At 39.6% G+C, this 21819-nt stretch overlaps 1 protein-coding gene across 1 annotated transcript in view; it reads left to right on the top strand.

The window, feature by feature from the left end:
- The first annotated feature begins 4893 nt into the window (after positions 1-4893).
- ARRDC4 (arrestin domain containing 4) overlaps positions 4894-21819 on the top strand; it is a 22790-nt gene continuing 5864 nt past the window's right edge. The window contains exons 1-4 of the mRNA XM_006900964.1: positions 4894-5231; positions 18209-18275; positions 18480-18627; positions 20610-20712. Of these exons, the coding sequence (XP_006901026.1) occupies positions 4925-5231; positions 18209-18275; positions 18480-18627; positions 20610-20712 (625 nt within the window). The 5' untranslated portion in view covers positions 4894-4924. The remainder of the gene's footprint in view (positions 5232-18208; positions 18276-18479; positions 18628-20609; positions 20713-21819) is intronic.

The raw sequence follows: 21819 nt of genomic DNA, 5'->3' as shown, positions 1-21819 counted from the left end.
ATTTTAATGGAAGTTAACAGAGACTTAAGGTTTCCATTCATTCATTGTTGCACTTTTCTCCCTGCCCACCCACTCCTCCCAATTCACTCTTCTTGAAAAGTGAAAGAACTCTTTTATTGTTATGCAATCCCTCCCCTCAAGTCCACTCCACTGTGCAGCTTCATTCTGGACTCCTAAGGATTCTGAAGCTTCATCTGACATAATTTGGGCATGTTGCAACGAGGGACATCATGTTTGGGAGAGTGGAGGGATGGCGCAGGAGAAGAAGACCCTCAATGTGATGGATCAATTCTGTGATTGGGGTGGTGGGAATGAGTGTGTTTGAGATGGTAAGGTTGGCACAGGGTAGAACGGCGTTTAGGGCTCTTGTACATATGGTCACTATGAGTCTCATGGGACTTCTATGGCACATAACAACAACAACAACAACAAACAGTTCTCCCTCATCTGTTTCAAGGCAGTATACATTATTTATCCCCTCTTTCTCAGTCTCCCCTCAACCCAGATGTCAGTCCCATTTTCGAACAGTGGAACTATGCAACAGTTATCCTTCTGTGACTAATATATTTCACTCAGGTTAAAGACCTCCAGGACCACCCATTTTCCATAATATTTCATGAGTTTCTTGTTTTTCAATGCTGCATAGTATTCCATTGTGTGAACTTACCAGAGCTTCTCTATCCATTCATTTGTTGATGGTCACTTGGTTTGTTTCTAGCTCTTTACTATTGCAAACAAAGCCACAATAAACATGGGTGTGCATATATCTGCTTGGGTGGCAGTTATGATTTCTTTAGGGTATATTCCCAGTAGTGGAATTGCTGAGTCAAATGGTATTTTATTTGCAACTTTTTGAGAGAGAGCCACAGAGCCTCCCATAGTGGTTGCATCATTTTACATTCCAGTTTCTCCACAACTCGCCAGCATTTGTTGTTTGCTGTTCTGTTAAATTTTGCTATTCTTACTGAGGTGAGATGATATCTCATAGTTGTTTTGATTTACTTCTCTCTTAGAGCTAGGGATTTTGAACATTTCTTCATGTGTTTGTTAACCATCTGAATGCCTTCTTTGGGTCTGTTCATATTCTGTGCCCATTTTTCAATTGGGTTATTTATTTACCTTTATCTTGTTGTGGTGCTCGAGTATTTTATAAATTCTAGATATAAGTCCCTTGTTTGACATGTCATTACCAAATATTTTTTCCCAGTCTGTGGCTTCCCTTTTTCCCCTATTGGAGAAGATTTTGGATGTGCATAGGAATTTGATTCTTAGAAGGTCCCATTCATCTATTTTATCCTCTCCTGGCTATAGACTTTCCAGGATGCTTGGAAGACTGTTTATGTTGTAGATTAGGAACTCTAGAGTTCTTCCAAGCTTTTCTTTAGTGATGTGTATAGTTTTTGGTTTTAGTCCTAGGGCTATAATCTGTGTTTAATTGGTTTTTGTACATGGAATGAGGTGTGGATCTTGCTTGAGTTTTCTTCAGATAGTTTTCACAAAGGACCTATTCAAAGAAAATTACAAAACATTACTACGAGAAACAGAAAGAGACCTGGAGAAGTGGAAGATCCCTTGCTTATGGATAGGAAGACTCAATATTGAGAAAATGACAATACTACCAAAGGCAATGTACATGCTTAGTTCAATTCCAATACAAATACCAGTTCCTTTTTTCAACAAGATGGAAGGGAAAGGCCATCTCCAATTTCATCTGGAACAGAAAGAAACCCAGAATAAACAAAGCACTCCTTTAAAAAAGAAACAAGGTAGGAGGCATCTCAATCCCTGATTTCAAATCCTTTCTACACTGCCATGGTGGTCAAGACAGCATGGTACTGGTACAATGACAGACACATAGATCAATGGAATAGAATTGAGAATCCAGAAATCAGCCCATGTACCTATGGTCAACTGATTTTTGACAAGGAGATAAAATCAGTTAAGTAGGGAAATGACAGCCTTTTTAACAAATGCTGCTGACTCGCTGATTTTCTAAGTATGGTACCTTTCTGCAGAGACTAACCCCTCTTGAGAACATGCCCAAAGGATATGATCTCATCATCATTGCTTCTAAGCTGCAGCTAGCTCATTTCTTCAGATAGTTTTTTTTGTTGTTGTTATTTTGGCAGTTCATGGTATATTCAATAATCATTGCCATCACCACTATTAAAAGGTATAGATTCTTCTTTATTCTTTCTTATTAATTGTCCAGCTTTCACGTTCATATGGAACAAATAACTATGGTTTGGGTCAGGTGCATTAAGTCTTTAAACTGACATGTAAACATTTCAGCAAGCCCCCAGACAACAGACTTGTCCAATGTCATATGCTGTCTGATTTCTTTATGTCTGCTTCCATGGATGTCAATAGTAGATCCAAATAATATGAAATCCATGAAAACTTCTCTTTTCTCTATTTATCATGGTGCTGTCAATTGGTTCAACTGTGAAGATACTGGTTGGGGTTTTTTGTTTTGTTTTGTTTTGTTTTTTTGTGGTGATTTATAAGCCACACTGAAGACTAACAACTTTGAGCTTTATCAATAAAGTGCTTCCTATTTTCTTTCTTTTCAACAAGTAGAAAAATATTTTGTTGTTGTTATTAGGTGCTATCAAATTGACCATGACTCATAGCAACCCAATGAACAACAGATCTGAGCCTGGCCCTTTCCACATCATCCATATCATCTCTGACACACTTGACCTTTTGTTTCAGGCACTGGGTTAATCATTCTCGTTGAGAGTCTTCCTCTTTTTCGCTGACCATCCCCACTTCCAAGCATGGAAAATTCTTGATGTTTTTGTTTTTCTTGCTTTTTATACATAAAATTTTTACTCTGGGATGATTTTGGATTTATAGAAAAGTTGTAAACATAGCATATAAAGAACACTGCATAACACAGATACATCTTAGTTAAGTTATATATATATCACAAATAGTCAGTTTCCTCTAACATTTTATATTGCCATGGATAAATTGAATACCACAGTTCCTGAGTGGTAAGGAATTGAGCTTCCAATGCAAAAGCTCATGGTTTGAATAAACCAGTTGTTTTGAGGTAGAAAGATGTGCAGTCTCCTGTGCAATTTACTGCCTCTGAAAACAATGTGAAGGGTCTAGTCTATTAGTCACTAGCTAGAGTCTATTTTGACTCAACAGTACATAGCAACACCACCAACAACAACAACACTGTTAACTAAATTTTATATTTTGCTTACATTTAACTAGTGTTTCCACTAATGCCCGTTTCAATTTACAACAGAATTACAAATTACAACAGAATTTACTACACCCAGGATAGGACATTGCATTCCATTTTCATTGGTGAAACAGATGAGCCCAGCAACTAATCTGGATAAACTTGAACAGATCAGTAATTGTGATGACAGGGACCAGGGTACGCTTAGGTCTGTTGTCCATGTATGCACTGTCATGATTCAGAGTTAACCCCACCATAATTAATAACATGTATCGGAGACGGTGCGACTGGCACAGAACAGAACAGAGTTTAGGGATGTTGTACATAGGGTCGCTATGAGTCGCAAGCGACTCGACGGCACATAACAACAACAAAATGAACTGTGCCTTTCAGATAAGGAAACCTTCTAAACTTTCCAAATTAGTAACCCACACTTAAAAGAAAGTTGTGAAATACTCTTTAATTTGAGGATCCATGTGAAAATAAAAATTTAAATACCACACAAGGAAATATTACAAATCTTAATATTAGTAAATAATCTTTGACTAAATAATCAGGTGACGCTGGTAATTTGGGAAGTGGAGAACGTAAAGGAGCTAGGAAATGCTGATCAGAAATTAATAACTATGCTAAATGGCAAAACAAGACTATACAATTTAGAACGGAGAAGAACAGGGGGTTAAAGAAGAAAATGAAACTGGGAAGAAACAAAAAGCATTGGGCGTAAGATCCAACTCATGGGGCAGGCAGAAATTTTCATGGACTATGATACTCAGGTAAAGGAATCTTTTCGGGTGGAGCAGAAACTTTGACAAATGTTGTTTTGATACAACCTGACTCATGCCATTACTTAGAGCAGGAAGAATTAGCGTTCCAACCATCCCTAGCTTAAAGAGGAGTTTAACACTCCTTAGTGATTGCGACAAGCCTACTACAAACTACATTTGTCTTTTCTGCTGCTTTTATCCTGGTGAAATCTCATAATTTTGGCCCTAACAGGAGAGGCTTAGTGATCTGGAGAGTTAGGAGTCAGATTCGTCCTTGTCCACTGATGTTGCCTTGCCTCCAGCCCCTAAATCGCACATGGAAATATTACTCATCTCCATTTGCCAGGGCACCTATTCCCATTGTTAACTCTAATCATAAAATCAGGTCAGTTCCACCCACAACTACATGATCCAGTATGCACTCAGTGACTCCTACAAAAGGCTTCCAAGCTTTGGGAAGCCCCACCCCGTACGTAGCTATAGGAAAGACTGACAAGCCTGCAACCGGAATAAGTGCTCTACCTCCTCCCTTCCCGGCAACAGATATTGTTTCCCACTCTCTGTCCACATGTGCGCATCGCATCTCAATTCGTTCATGGCCCTAGACTGTGCATTGCCCTGGCCAATAAGCGAATTGTGCACGTGCACTGATGCGTCTTCCCATTGGCTAGCACTCACTGATCACGCTCTGCTTTCCTGAGAAACCACAGAGAAGGGACGCCAATGAAAAGCTTTAATAGCCTTTAACAACTAATCAGCGAAGTTCCAGGTTCGCGGCCGACCTATGGGCGTGTGTCAGGGGCGGGCTGTTCCGGCCCCTTTCTTGTCCTGGCTTGGTTTGTTAAAGCAACAGGGCCCAAGGCGTGCCTGGGATCCAGGTGGACTGCACAACGCTGGTGACAGCGTCGCTCTCCATCCCAGGCCAGCCGCGGCGGCATCAGTGCGGTTACCTGGTGAGATGGGCGGCGAAGCGAGGTCTGCAGCGGCCTTGGGCTCCGAGCGTCGCGTGAAGAGTCTGGGGCTGGTGTTTGTGGATGAGCGCAAGGGCTTCTACTCGAGTGGGGAGACAGTGGCGGGGCACGTGCTGCTGGAGGCGGCTGAGCCCCTGGCCCTGCGCGCACTGCGCCTGGAGGCCAGAGGCCGCGCCACTGCGTCCTGGGGCCCTAGTGCAGTGGCCCGCGCCTCGGCCAGCGCCTTGGCCTCGGCTGCTGCCTCGGAGGTGGAGTACCTGAATGTGCGCCTGAGCCTGCGCGAGCCCCAGGCTGGTGAGCAGGGATCCTGGGGAGGTCTGCGGGACCCTTAGGTGCTGGGTTGGCCCTGCGCGTTGCCAAACTGTACACCTGACAGGTGAGCAGGGCGGGGTTCCCAAGGGGTGGCCAGTGCCTCAGCTCGATCGCTGGTGGGGGGTGGGTTACAATGCCAGCCTTACCAACCTGACAGCCACACCTAGGCTGCCACTTGGATTGGAGGTACTACTTGGCTTTCTGTTCTGGGATTGCTAAGGTAATGGGCCTTTGTCAGAGGCAGTCATGGACAATCAGGAATCTTCTGACTTCAGATCTAGGCCCTTTCTTTTCTGGCACAAGGGTAGAGAGACAGTGGGTCTAAGGTTTGTTAAGGCTCCGTTGAGGAGTGCCCTGTGTTTTATGAGCCTGCACTTTTGGCTCATGTTGAAATTGGGGGAAAAAAATAACAAAACACACCTCATTATGTTGGGAAGAGGGTAGTTCCAGGGGGATATGCCTTCAAAGGAAGTGTTTCCGAACTTGGCTTTCACACTTGATATCCCTCCTCCAAAGGTAAAGTACTGGTGGTACTGTCTCTTTTACATTCATTGTCCTTGTTTTTCCTGGGCTCTTTTTCTTTTAATTGGGGGGATTGGGATGTTTTTTGTTTGTTTTTTTACCTTCAATAACTGCAAGTGACAATGAGATCTAGCTGTGGCTAAAGTTCCTGAGGGAAAAGATATCCCTTCCTACCCTTTTGTAAAGTTCAGTGTAAGACACTTCTGGAAAAATCTATGTGAGATTCACCACATGAGTATTAAGATAATACTATTTGCAAAAGTGAATCCTAGGAATGAGAAGAAACTAGGAAGTCATAGTCTTCTTTTACCCAGTGGAAACAGACTGACTTTTCTGTCTCATCATTTTTCTATAAAGTAAAGATAATAATATGCACACATCCCTGATGAATAATAAAATGCATTATGTAGACACTCTTATCTGCTACCCAAGTTTTAAAATCAGTAATATGTATAGTTTTACCTCCTCCTACTGAGGAAACTGTCCATTCTTAAGCCCTCAAAGTATATGAGATTCTGTGGGACCTCTAAATTGTGGAAAAGAAAAATTTACTTGGGACCAAAACATTTGGGTTAATACACCAATGTGTTAAGTGACATTTCTTACCTGCCTTTTCATTAATAAGGTTTCCAGGATCAACCCACTCATGCATCCCCAGTAGAGATAGACAGGGCATTTTTCAACATGGCTGACTAGAGGAAAGGGCCACAGAGCAGAAAAGTGTATTGTTTTTTGCCCATGACTTTGGAGAAGTGTATTGTGTTTTGTCCATGTCTTTGGGTTTTCATCTCTGTAATCCTGAGTAACCAGTTTTTAGATTAATATAAACTGGTGAACCTGTGATTTGCAATGAAAGTTGCTTTGACAGAACTTGCAAGTAACAGTTTTTTATGTAGTAAAGTTTCATTTTTTCCAGTTGAATATTTGAACCTAGACAATTTTAAAAAGATTTATCTGATTTTAGACTGAATGATAGGAATGGTATCTGACTTTCTTGAGAAAAATCAATACCCCTGATTTTTACAAGGAGCCCAATGGTTAAGCTCTGCTGCTAACTGAAAAGTCTGGGAACTAAAAGATATGTGGTCAGAACCCACCCCGGAGCAGGAGAAAGATCTAGTGGTCGGTCTCTATAAAAATGGTCCATTTTCATCAAAGGGAGAAGGGGAGGGGACAGGAGGACAAAGAGGAGATATTGGGTCGGGGTGGGGGGTGGGGGGGGAAATCATGAGGTTACAGAGTTTGGTGGGTGGAGGCAGAGGCTGAAGGAATTAGGAATGATCTAGTGAGGGCCTAAAAGATGAGTATCAATGGTGATTAATTTTGTAAAGCACAATATATGGGGATTATAGTATGAAACCCAGGGTGAATAAAGTAATGTATGTGTGGTCTTAGCCTGAAACTTGGCTTTTTTTAGCTATTACAGTTAGCCTTTACTACTCCCCAGCTACCTTAACTGCATACACATGGTCTAGAGAATCAATATGAATTTGCAAATCACCAACCAGTACTAGAATAAGAGAAAGAGTGCATCCCATATTAGGAGCAAGTCTTGAGGTGAGCAAGAATTGAGGCACCAAGACTTGAGGGAGACTATAACAAGACCCTGGTCATGGTGGTGGAGAGACTGTGGCATTGGTGCAAAGAACCTGTGGCAAGCTGTGACCTTGAGGCTTCTTGTGTTTGTGCTGTCTGCATGTTACTGTTTTTGCTGGATGCTTGAAGGAGACAACTGCTGAGGCAAACCTTGCTGGATGATTTGTATTTGACTGCTGAACTGAAACCAAAGCCTGAGCTAATTGAGGAATTGTGCCTTAGAACTTTTGGATTAAACCTGGACTTAAATTGTGAGATATTCTTTGCCTCCCCCACTCTACAACTTCTTGTTGTTTTTTTTTTTTATGTGACGTTGAGTCTCCCGTGACTCATCATAATAACCCTATGCACAATAGCTCTGAATCCTGCTCTATCCTGAGCCAATGTCACTATCACTGACATACCTACCCTTATTATCTCAGTTATTATTTCAATCCATCTCATCTAGGATCTTCCTCTCCTATGCTGTCCCTTAACCCTTGCAAACATGATATCCTTCTCCAAACACTGGCCCTTCCTGGCTACATGCCCAGAGTATGTGAGACAGAGTCTGAGAATACGTGCCTCCAAGGAACAGCTTGGTTTCACCCTCCCCAGGACAGACCTGTTCGTTTTCTTGGTAGTCCTTGGTATGTTCAATAAACTCTTCTCCAGCACCACAAATCAGAGGCATCAATTCTTCAGTCATCTTTGGCCATTGACCAGATCTCTAATGCTAGCAAGTAATTGCAAAGACGATGGGCTGGATCAGGTGTGCCTTAGTCTCTAGACTGACGTCCTTGTTATTCAGTGCTCTAGAGTGGCCCTTGACGGCAGATTTTCCTAATGCAGTTCTTTTGATTTACTGACTGCTGGTGTCAATAGAATTGATTGTTTAACTGTGCAAGATGAAATTGTTAACAACCTCCGTCTCTTCTCCATCTATCATGATGCTGCCAATTGGCCCAAATAGTAAGAATCTTCATTTTCTTGATGTTGAGCTTCAATCCATTTTGCAGATTACAGTCCTTGACCTTCTGCAACAAGTGCTTCAAACACTCAGTTTCAGTAAGTAAGGTTGTGTTATCTGCATAATGCAGGCTGTTGATGAATCTTCCTCCAATTCTGATGCCACATTCCTCTTCATAAAATCCAGCCTCTTGAATGATCTATATACAGATTGAAAACATCTGGTTATAGGACACATCCCTGATGCACTTCTTTTCTCATCTTGAACCATGCAGTGTTTCCTTGCTCTGTTCTGATGACTGCCTCCTGTCCAAGTATAGGCTTTGCATGAGCATAATCAAGTATTCTGGGATTCCCATTCTCGTCAGGGTTAGCCACAATTTGTTCTGATCCACATAAAGGCCTTTGCATAGTCAATGAAATACAGGTAGACATTCCTCTGGTACTCTCTGCTTTTCCATCTGACATTGGGTAGTGATATCCCTTATGCCATGGCATCTTCTAAACCCACTCTGGTATTTCTCTGTGTACTTTTTCAGTCACTTTTGCATAGTCCTCAGCAGGATTTTTCTTGTATATGGTATTAGTGACATTGTTCTATAATTTCCACACTCTGATTGATCAACTTTTTTAGAATGAGAATAAATATGGATCTCTTCCAGTCAGTTGGGCCAGGTGATTGTCTTCCAGATTTCTTGGCACATGCTGGTGAGTACTTGCAGGGCTGTATCTGTTTGTTGAGATACGTCAGCTGGTATTACATCAATTCCTGGGATCTTGTTTTTTGCTAATTCCATCAGAGCAATTTGAACTTCCTCTTTCAATACCAGTGGCTACTCAACATCAATTGTTTCATAAAATATGTCATGTTATTTTTTAGTGCAATGACTATGTACTCCTTCCATCTTCTTTTTATGGTTCTTGGATCATTCAGTATTCTGTACCATAGCATCTTCAATTATTCAAACTCAAAGTTTGAAATAAATAAATGAACCTCTTGCTGCGGCACCATGGGGCTGGTCTACTGACTTTTTATCTGCTTTCTCCTCAGGCAGTAAGGGACTGTGCTATTCTTACTTCCTCTGTCCCTTGCAGAGAGACGCACACAGCCTTGTGCCTCCATATACCATTTTCTGTCCTTTAGATAAAATGAAACAATGTATACAAATTTTGTTTATAAACCAATATAAAATAAAAATAAATTTTAGAAAAGAAATCAAACAACATAAAAAGGCATAGATCAATAATTGTGTAAAACACAATGCATATGAATGATAATATAAAACAACATGTACATGAATGAAACACAACGTATAGGAATAATTGTATAACCAATGAAGCACAGAAAAATAACCCCAAAACAATAAAGTTAACCCATTTTAAAGGCTCAACAGCAGTGCATTATTTCTTTGAAGTAAGATCATATCTTATTTTGATTTGTATCTAATGGTGAATGATTACATTTATTTGTTAAGTGTGTGGGCCACTTATATGTGCTCTTTACTAGAGTCTGTTTATATCTTCTGCACATTTTTTATTTAAAAAAGTGGTTTTTATTCAGTCATTCATATACATTTTGTGTTATAACATCGATATATCAATGCTCTTTGAAATAACATCTCATCTAATATTACATTCATATCTTGTTCCATATTGTTAATTAGAGTACATACAACGTCTCAGCCACCATTTGTCTCATATTGTTCTTCCTTTCCTGTTTTAATAAAATGATTATGGTCTACTAATTCATTTTTATACTCTTACCCCTCAAATCATACTAGATTGATTTCATTTGTGAACATTACACTAGTTTTTTGTTGTTGTGTTATAGATGGGGGTTTTTGAATAACAGTGTAAGATTGAAGTTCAACATAAGAATACATTATTTGCCCTTTTGTGAGTTATTTCACTCCACCTAATGCCCTGTAGACTTATCCATGTTTTGTAGTGTTTCATGAGTGCTTCATTGTTTTTCACTGTTGCAAAGTACTCCATTTGTTGTGTGAATCTAACAGTTTCTCACCACAAGAAGATAAAGGTAAACAATCCAGTTGAAAAATGGCCACAGAATCCACCAGTTTCTCTATTCATTTGTTGATGAACATGTGATCTGTTTCCATCTCTTTTCCTGTTATTAATGCTGCAGAAAATATGTTGCTATTGTTGTTAAGTGCCATCTCAAGTCAAGTACAACCCATAGAGACCCTATGAACAACAGATCTGAACATTGTCCTATCCTGTGGCATCCTCACACTGATGCAGCTGGTTGAGGGTCTTCCTCTCCTTCACTGACACTCTGCCTTTCTGAGCTTCATGCTCTTCTCCAAGGAATAGCCCCTCCTAGCAACATGGCCAGAGTATCTGAGGCAAAGCTTTATCATCTTTGCCTCCAAAGAGCACTCTGGATGCACTTTCTCCAAGACATAACTGGCAGAAAACATGGGGGTGGGGGAGGGGGTGGTAGTGCATTCATTTGTATCACAGCTCTTATTTCTTTTGGGTATATTCCCAATGGTGGAATAGGTAAAGCAAATGGTACTTCTAGTTTCAACCTTTTGAGGAAATCCATAACTTTTTGTTTTTTTCTTCTTGTTGACATTTTCTATAAATTTCAAGATTAGTCAGTTTTCATGTATTCATATATGTCACTGCCAGTTGTTTCCCCCAGTATTTCAATTCGCTTTTTGCCATTTAGAGAAGTCTTTTGATGTATGTAAGTGTTCAGGAGGTCCCAATCTTCTCATTTATCTTCTGCCATTTGTACCGTTTTTCTCTTTCATGATCTTTTTAAGTTTAAGTAGTACATTTAGGTCTTTGATTCATCTTTAACAGCTTATGGGTTAGACCTTTTGTTTAGCAGCTGAGAGCTTGACCACTGCATCACTGTGTTCTAGAAAACTTGGTGGAGTGGTTCTCTTCAAGAGAGAAACTATGCTTGAAAAAGTGGAGAATTGGCAAAAGACAGGAAGACCCTCAACCATCTCGATTGACACAGTGACTACAGCAGTGGGTTCGCGTATATGTCAGAAATTATGAGGATGACAAAAGATAGGACAGGGTTCTGATCTTTTGTTCACAGGATCACGGTGAGCCATGATTAACTCGAGGGCACCTAACAACAATAGTGGGTGATTATTTCCATATTTTAATTAAGAACATTATTGTGAAAAGACCAGAGAGGATAAGGCCTGACTTCATTTCTTGCCTCTCCATCAACCACAAGACTCTGTAGTCCCTCACCTGCCCTGCACCCCACTCTCTCCACAAGATCATGTGACTCCCAGCTCACAAAGACCAATATGAAGGAAACAAGCCCCAGCCTCTGTGCATTGAGACTCTTAGAACAAAAGCAAAAGTGAGCAAGTATTTCCCAGTTTTTTAACCTTCCTAATAGGATGGAACGGTGTGATCCCAAAGCATTATAAAACACAGATTCTGTCCAAATTCCAACAAATAGTGGTGCCATGCCATCAGTAGAACTGTCTTGTAAGGTTTTCAGTGGCTGCAGGTTTTTGTGCCCAATAATATGACCTTTTTTTTCTGAAGCATCTCAGAATTTGAGAACCCATGCTTATGAACTTCCTCAGTAATTTCTTTTTTCTGGTTTGACATGATTGATAGTAACAGTCTTATATCAAAAGTTATAATTATTATTATTTTGATATGCTTATTCTAGCAAGAGGGAGCTCTGGTGGCCTAGTGGTAAGAAGCCATGCTGCATTCCCAAAGGCAAACAGTTCAACAACACCAGCTGCTCCACAGGAGAAGGATGAGCAATCTGTGTGATATACTATCTCTGAGAACCCATTGGAGGATCAGCTATGTTGAGGTTCCAACTCAGAGGCACACTGTAACAACTCTAGGAAAAGGGAGCTTCATCTCTTTCTCTTTTATCTCCTTGAAGTATTTTGTCAACTGAAGATTCACAGTTGTCTACCATGTTCTTCCTCATGCAAATCTTTCATCTCAGTTCCTTTCTGCTCATCTCCATACCAGCACTTACTCCTTACTACCTCCACATCTTCATCCTCAAGGGGTTGGCCCGTTTCCATGATTCCCATATGGTTGCTTTGGGCTCTAGCACCTGATGGTAAAGATTTACATACCTCCTTTTTCTCTCTGCCCTGTTTGAAGATGTTGTTATGTGCTGTGGAGTCAGAACCAAGTTGTAGCTGACACTCCAACAGATTTTCTGGAGGCTATAAATCACACAGAAGGAGATTGCCCTCAGAGCAGCTCGTGGATTCAAACTACATAACTTTGAGTTGGCAGCACAACGCATTACAGTAAGCTACCAGAGCTCCCTCTGCTTGAGGATATTGTTGTTCAGTGACATTGAGACCATGAACTGCAGAACCAAATGCACAATGGATCTGAACCTTGCCCTGTCCTGTGCCATCCTTATCACCTCTGATATACTTGTTACAGTCACTGTTTCTGTCGATATTATTAAAGTCTTCCTCTCCTTCACAGACCCTCAGTCTTTCTAAGCATGTTGTCTTTTTCAGAGGACTAGCCCCACATAACAACATGACCAAAATATGTAAGGTGAAGTTTCACCATCTTTGCCTCTAAGGAGCACCTAGGTTACACTTTGTCCAAGACATATTTGTTTGTTCTTTTGGCAGCGCATGTACTCAGCACTCTTCTCCAACATCACAACTCAAAGACATCAATTCTTCTCCTGTCATCTTTATTTATTGTTCAACTTCCAGATGAGAAGCAAAAATTGAAAAGACCATTGAAAAGGCTTAAATCAAGTGCACCTTAGTTTTTAAACTGGCATCTTCGCTCCATAGCACCTTGAAGAAGTTCCTGATAGCAGATTTTCCCAATCTGCTTGAGGATAGACATTGATTGTTTCATATCCACAGTGCCTGACATCTAGTCACTTTGCTTTTGAATCTATAAATAAGATCTGCCTTCCTGTGGTTACTAATTAGAAGTCTAGCCCAGCTCTTTCAGAGACACTGGAACTGTCTTTCACTTGATAAAAAGTGTAACATGAAGAAGCATCCCTATCTTCCATGAACACAGAATGAACATAACACTGCAGGAATATAGAGGCTCACAGGACAGTTCCTTAGCATACCTGAGCCCTGGGCTCTGTTGCATTTTCCTTTGTGGTCTTCTTGGTCCTCAGGCCATCTTACTATAGAGATTGTCTACTTGAATGCACTCAAATGGCAGACACTTTATTTTGTTGTTGTTGGTTTTGGTTACTTTTTTTTGATGAAAACATATTGAAAAGTAAGAATAAACTCAGAAGACTTACTGAGTCAAAAGTATATTCCTGTTTTCCAGAATGAAATATTAGGGTGCTAACAAAATTATTTAAAGTTTTGTTGTTGTTGTCGTTGTGTACTGTAGAGTCAGAATTGACCCACAGCAGACCTTTTGGTGAGTTTTCTAAGGCAGTTAATCACACAGGAGGAGATTTTCCAGGTTTCTCCCACTGTGTGTGCCTTCAGTATTGCAGCATAGCTCCACTGGGCCACCAGAGTTTAAAGTCTTAGCATTCTTATATTTAAGTAAAATAATAATAACAATGCATTTTACTAGTGATTTATTACCCTTAAAGTAAAACCTAAGTGAAATTACCAAATAATATCATTAATATCACATGCAAACAATATTCTGCTGAAAATTATCCAAAACCAACTGGACCAGCACATCAACAGAGAACTGCCAGAAGTTTAGGCTGGGTTTAGAAGCGGTTGTGGTACTAGGGACATCATTATCAATGTCAGATGGATCTTAGCCGAAAGCAGAGTACCAGAGGAGTGTCTACCTGTGTTTCATTGACTATTCAAGGGCATTTGACTGTGGATCACAACAAACTGTGGCTAACTCTGAGAAGAATGGGAATCCCAGAACACTTGGTCGTTCTAATGCGAATCCTATACTTGGACCAGGAGGTAGTCATCAGAACAGAGCAAGAAAACACTGCATGATTTAAAATCAGGAATATGTCCTAATTCCATACCTTTTTAATTTATATATGGAACAGATAATCCGGGAGGCTGGGCTCTGTGAGGAGAAATATGGCATCTGGATTGGAGGAAGACTCATCAACAACCTGTGTTATGCAGATGACACTACACTGATTGCTGAAACTGAGGAGAACCTGAAGCACTTGCTGCAGAGGGTCAAGGACTGCAGCCTTCAGTATGGATTGATGCTCAACATCAAGAAAACAAAGATTCTCACTACTGGGCTGGTTAGCAGCATCATGATAGACAGTGAAGAGATTGAGATTGTTAACAGCTTTAGTTTGCTTGGCTCCACAATTTTGGTACCAGCAGCCAGGAAATCAGAAGACAAATTGCATTGGGAAAGTGTGCTGTCAGGGACCTCTCCCGAGTACTGAAGAGCAGTGATGTCAGTCTGTAGACTAAGGTGAGCCTGATCCAGGTCATGGTCTTCACAATTACGTTCTATGCATCAGAAAGCTGGACAGTGACTAAAGATGATAGGAGAATTGATGCATTTGACCTGTGGTGCTGAGAAGAGTATTGACCATGGACTGTTAGGAGAACAAACAGGTTTGTCCTGCAAAGGGTGAAATCAGGTTGTTTCTTTGAGGTCCTTAGAGAGGGACATCATGCTTGGGAGGGTAGAGGGACAGCACAGGAGAAGACCTTCGATGATATAGATTAACTCAGTGACTGGGGTGATGGTGGTAGGTGTGTCAGAGACAGATTGGCTCAGGATAGAACAGAGTTCAGTCATTGGATATAGAGTCATTAGGAGTCTACAGGCGACTTGATGGCACATTAGAACAACAAGAAGAGAATGTGAGAACGTTGAACAGCTCACTTAAGAAAAGAGTGACCAAAAAAATATAATCTCGGAACATCCTCATTCTGTGCTGTTCTTTGATCATAAAATAATATTTGATAAATAGGATTGGAAATGTCTTGAATATAATTCTTATATTTTATGAATACTAGCAAAATTGGTTTGTAATTTCTCTCCATGTTGATTAACATTATTGTTAGTTGAGTAGAAACCTTTTTATTCTTTCTCTTTTTCTTTTCTTTAATTACAACTTCATTCTCAAAAAAGTTATGAGTTCACATATGGTCATAAAATATTACCCCTGAACCAGTAGACTATTTGGCAAAATCAACAACTATAAAAACTGGAAGAAACAAAAAATGACACATTAGAAAATTTAAAAAGTAATTAGCATGGATATTTACTCTTGGAGGTATACATATACATACATGTACACAGATAAGCTGGTGATAAAACAGTCTTATTATAACTACCTACATAGATATTTTTTATAAAAATATCCCATCTCTGCTGAAACTCTGCAGAGAAGGGTTATAGGCAGTCATTTTGAGGTTACCCGATTCAACACTGTCACCAGGTGTAGTCCACAGCCTCACATGTCCCCTGATGATGCCACTGCTTCAAGCCAGTATCTGCTGAATAGTACAGGTTGGCCATACCTATTCCCAGGTGTCTCAGAAGGGCCTCTACTCTTTTTTTTTTTTTAACTTTTATTTTATATTGGCTTACAAAGTTTGTATACATTATTGTATACACTATTCTTCATTTATATTATTTTTCAATCCTTCTCATTCATGTTATAAAATTTATATTTTTATAATATTAATCAGCACTGGGCTGTGCCCTACATTACCCTGTCTTTCCAGATCCCTGCTAGATCTTTCCGATTTCCTTCACCCAATTCTCCCTCCACATATCAAACCGGGCAGTCCTATGACTTCCCCCACAACCGGTCCTCACCCCTCTGTTCCTCCCTTCCCCTCCTTAGAGCCTCATACACATTTTAGTAGTTAGCTCTGTATTTCTAAAATAATGATCTTATACAGTATTTGTCCTTGAGACTTGAGTTAGTTTACGCAGCATAAGCTCTCCTTGGAAGCAGGAGGGGCATCCACTTCGTAAACAACTTGCCCCTGGAAACTATGAACTTTGTTAAATGTCGATAGTTATGGAAAGGCTTCAGGACTTTTGTTCTTAGGGTCACTGTGAGTCATGCACAACTCGAAGGGAGTCAACAATGCTCTCTAGTCTCTCCAAAGTTCTGTAGTAATTTTCAAAATCATTGCTCCTCTATGTAGCATAGTATTCCATTGTGTGAATGTACCACAGTTTCTCAGTTTATTCAACTGCGGTTGAACATTTGGGTTGTTTCCATGTCTTGCAATGGTGAATGAGTGACCTTGCTATGAACATTGGTATACAAGTCTCCATTTTGGTCTCAGTTCTGATTTCCTTGGGAGCCTCTAAAAGACCCACCTTCCTCTCATGCCTACATGTTAGATGAGTCTCTCATGAGCTAAAGTGAGCTTCTGACCCATAGCGGAAACTTGGGCCATGGCTGCAGCTGATAAAACAGCCCCTCCGTCACAAATGGCACAGAGCTCAGATGTGAGTATGTGACTAATAACGTGTCCTATTGGTGTATCTGCTGTGTGTTCCTAATGTTACAAATAAGTTTTCATCTCTGCCCAAAGGTTACGTAGTTTTGGATTTTTTTCCATGATATTAAAAAAAAATTGATTTATGAGTGAGTCAGGGATGCATCCTGTTGCCATACTTTTTCAATCTATATTGGTTGATCAGAATTGGTTCATCAAAAACCTGCATTACGCAGATGACACAACCTTGCTTGCTAAAACTAAGGAGGGCCTGAATGAAGCTCTTGCTGCAGAAGGTTAAGAACTGTTTTCTGCAGTATGGATTGAAGCTCAACATCAAGAATTCTAAGATTCCCTCCACTGGGGCAATTGGGAGCACCATGATGGATGGAGAAGAGATTAAGATTGTTAACAGTTACAACATGCTTGGCTTCACAGTCAACACTCTTGGTGGTTAGAAAATCAAATCATGAATTGCATGAGATAAATCTGCTGTCAGGGACCTTTCCAGAGTACTGAGAAGCAGTGAAGTCAGTCTAGAGACTAAGATGTGCCTGATCCAGGCCATGGTCTTTGTGCAATTACTAGCTATTCACCAGAGAGCTGGACAATGCCTAAGGATGACAGAGGAAGAAGTGATGCCTTTGAGTTGTGGTGCTGGAGAAGAGTCTTGAACATATTATGGACCTCCAAGAAAACAAATAGGTCTGTCTTGGAGAGGCTTAAGCCAAGTTTCTCCCTGGAGGCTAGGATTTTGAAGCTCCATCTCACATACTTTGGGAATGTGGCCAGGAGAGATGGATCCTTGGAGAAGGACATCATGCTTGGAAGGGTGGAGGGACAGCACAGGAGAGGAAGACCTGGATGAAATTGATTGATACAGTAACTGGGACAGTGGGAGTAGGTGTGTTGGAGTCAGTGAGACTGGCTCAGGACAGGGCAGGCTTCAGAGCTATTGTACATATGGTCACTGTGAGTTGCAGGCGAATAGCACATAACAAGTGTAAGAAACTTGACTCATTACCTTTGAGTCATAACCTACTATAGCTGACCCTCCAGCAAGTTTTCAGTGACTGTGCAGCATGGGAGGAAATTGCCCTGTCTTTCTCCCATGGAGCAGCGGGTGGATTCGAATTGCCTGTTTTAGGCTTATCAGAACAACTCCTCATCTGCTCAGTCACTAGGGCTCCCTCTCAGTATAATGTTTTTGTTGTAAGGTACAATTGAGTCAAGTACAGATCTAAACCCTGTCCTTGAGTGCTAGAAGACAGTTTTTTAAGAAAATACTTTTAAGTCTGTGTGTGTGCATGTATAAAATATTTCTTATTTGAAATAAGTTAGGCTCTCTAAAAACAGATTTGATGTTTAATTCCAGTTTAATCAACTTTTGGCATATACTAGATCATGTAAACCTTTTATAAAAGCAAATTTAAATTAAAAAAAATTTCATTTACTTAATAGAAGTAGTTAAATAAAATATAATCTCTCTTCTAGGTGAAGGCATTATTTTATTACAACCTGGAAAGCATGAATTTCCATTCAGCTTTCAGCTTCCATCTGAGTAAGTGAAACTTTGCTCTTTGCATTTTCTGCATCTAGCTGTAGTAGGAACTGGTTCTCATCTCACCCTCCAGCAGACATGTTTATCCTGTTATCCCTACTTAGACTGACTCTTTTTTTTCAATCCAAACCAAACTCTTAAGAATGTTTTGTTTGTTTTATCTGAAAAATAAGCTTGTAAATACATGTCTTTGGTTTGTTTCAGACCTCTGGTAACCTCATTCACCGGGAAGTATGGCAACATTCGGTACAGTGTGAAGGCAGTGTTGGAAAGACCCAAGGTCCCAGATCAGAGTGTGAAGCGGGAGCTGCAGGTGGTTAGTCACATAGATGTCAACACTCCAGCACTATTGGTGAGTTCGTCATGCAGCCCTTCCTCCTCCACTTCCTCCTCGCTTTCTCTCAACAGTAGTACCCACATTTAGGCAGTTTAGTGATAGTTCTGGCCTGTCATTTTGTGATGGCTTACAGAATGCAATCTTGTATCCCATAGACATTCACTGTAAATACATAACCGTAGGTTGGGAAAATTACAAATTGTGTTGTGTTAATACTATTGATTATGTTCCTGCTGCTCAGGGCTTCTTTTGCCAAAAAGTTACACAGGCTTGAAATGCATTAATAATGCTTAATAGTAATAATGCACACACAGAGAGTAGTTACTTTTACCAGCATGCTGCATTCATAGGACTATGGTATTCTAAACTCTTCAATAATAGCAGGTTGAGGAACAGTAATTAGGGAAGTATTAATCATGCTCAGCCTGTGATTGAGGCCCAGGCCATTATACTGTGCATCCCTCCATTCTGCGTGTCATTTTCTAGCATTAAGTAAGTGCACACAGCTGCTAAGGCAATCCTTTCACTTATCATTTCCTTATGACAGATTTGGCCACATTAAAACATTGAACTTATAGTAATCATCAGAAATACTACAGGCGGATAAGAAAAATCAGGCTATAAGTAACAACAGAACAGGCAAGACGGGCTCTAATGAGCTAGATTCTTTTATCTAAACCCATATTATTAAAATAATATAAAATTATACCTTGTAATTTCATGATCAAGCTGCTAGGACCTAATGGGTCTTCATTTAAATATGAATGTTTTTATTTGGTTGTTTTTGGTTGGATTTTTTTTTTTTTTACTTCATCTGAGATAATTTAAACTTGCTGTCATGATATTGTAACAAAGACTTTTTAGCTCACAGGTTTTGGTGTTTTTTTCTTCTGCTTTTAAAGACAAGAAAACGGCCAAGAATTAATAGTTGTTTTACTAAATTTTCACATTAAGAAAGTAGAATGAACGTGAATGTTTACTTTTAGTTTGGGGAGAGATAGAAGGCATTTCCTACTCTGTGGCCTTGTTTGCCTGGTCCCTGATGGCTGAGATCTCAGAACAGCCAGCACCTAGGCCTGGCTTAGAGCTGTGACTTTAATATCCACACACAGACCTTTCTGGAAATTGGCAATGCTAAGTATTTTTTGTATGTTTAAAGATTATGTAGAATTGGGAGGTTAAATATCCTTAAAATTTCTGTGTGACTGATTTAAAGAATTTTTTTTTTCAAGATACTTTTATTCTCTTTATAATGAAAGAAAAATAAACTGCAAGGATCTTTCAGTTTTATAGTGAACTTTTTTGATACATGGGACTTAAGAGGAACATATTAATCTTATTTCCTTTCTTTTGCAAGTAAAATAGAATAGGTGGTGTGTTCAGTCACCATTTCAGATCCATTACATTGTGGCTATTATTATACTACTAATTGCACAAAGTTCAGAAGTCATTAAAGACCCGTGAAATTTCTGCCTCCTGATAAATTTTTAAAGAAACATAAGGCTATATGCTCATTTCATGTTGTAAAAATGAGGGCCTCCAAAAATATAGTAGTTTTATTATGTATAAAAATAAGTATAATGAAAAATTTTAATTTTATATAAAAATAAACATAGTAATCTATACTTGTTAATTTTTCTATTATTTCTCCATTTACCCAGTATACACATAAAGTTTGTTTTTACTTACTCTGTTTTAAAAGTAGTTTTGTCATCTTGGTAAATGCTAATACAGTTTGATTGATTTCTTAAGGGATGTTATATTAGAAGATGGTATCATTATACTACCTTAAATCTCAAAATTCACTTTTCTTAAGAAGGAAAAGACTTAACACTTTGTGTTTTAGTGAGTATTTTGCCTAACATTAAATGAGAGGTTGAAAAGGTTGATTGGGTTTTTGGTGGAAATTTCATCTATTCCAAATGACATATTTTTAAGTTCTTTGAGTTCTTTAGAGTGTTATAATTAAGCTAATTTTAGTCTTTGAACTTTCCAAGACTCCTGTACGGAAAAGCCAAGAAAAAATGGTTGGCTGTTGGTTTTTTACCTCTGGTCCAGTCTCACTGAGTGCCAAAATTGAAAGAAAGGGATACTGTAATGGTAAGCAAAATGTTAACAAGTCTAAGTAACATTTATTTTATTAGCTGAATTGTACATGATTCAAATGTGCATCTTATAAAATACAAAATGTGCAATAATTTCAAACATGAATAATAATGACATTTTCTTCCTTTAATATCCATAGAGGGAGCTCTGGTAGTTGAGTGGTAAGAGTTATGCTGCCACACCAAAGACACAGGGTTCAAATCCATCAGCTGCTCTGCAGTGTAGAGATGAGCTTTCTACTCCCATGCTAATTATAGTCTCTGAAAGCCTGCTAATGGGTCAGTTCTGAGTTGGTTCTGACTTGACAGTACATAACAACAAGAATATCCATACTTAATGTTAACTTATTTTTAAATTGATGACTGGGTCCCAGTATTTTAGTATTAGAGAGGCATGTCCAAGAAAGGTTGCTGGGAAGAGATGTAGTATGCAAATACTGCCAGCCATTCTGATATTTTTACTGATTTAAGGTTCATAAGTACATGCTATTAGAATGTAGACTGTAGATAATAATCTTAATATTCAGGTTGAGAGTGAAGTGACCATTTGTGAAGTTGATCTGAAGGAATGCAAGTGAATGTGGTTTGGTTTACATGTAAACTCTCATAAAACTGCCATTTCTTTGTTTATGTCTTAACATTATCAGTTCATTAAAGGCAAACACTTTGTTCCATTGTACAGATTTTAATTTAATTGTCATTAATAAACTTGCCAGGGAGCTTTGTGATGTAGTAGTTGAGTATTTGGTTGCTAGTCAGAAGATCAGTTGGAATCCACAAGGCCTTGGGAAGATGAGGCAGTATGTCCCTTAGGATTAGGATTTACAGCTGGGAACCCTACAAGGCTGGTCTCTGTCTGCTAGAGTTGCTGTGAGTCAGAATTGACCTGATGACAGTGGGTTTGGTACTTAACATAATGCTCATGAGTCTTTAGTTATATAGGGAGCCCTCATGATGTAGTCTGTAGGGAGCTGTACTGTTCACTAATAGCTCCATAGGAGAACTATGAACAGTCCCCTGCTGTGTGATTGACAGCTTCAGAAGCTGTTGGAGAGTCACCTACGAGTTAGTTCTAACTCAGCAATGAGTTTGTTTGTTGTTG

Source organism: Elephantulus edwardii, unplaced genomic scaffold, assembly GCF_000299155.1.
Source record: "Elephantulus edwardii isolate Elephantulus edwardi_28Jun2011 unplaced genomic scaffold, EleEdw1.0 scaffold00303, whole genome shotgun sequence".
NCBI classification, from domain to species: Eukaryota; Metazoa; Chordata; class Mammalia; order Macroscelidea; family Macroscelididae; genus Elephantulus; species Elephantulus edwardii.
Note: the sequence above shows the minus strand (reverse complement) of the source record. Positions and strands in the feature narration are given on the sequence as shown.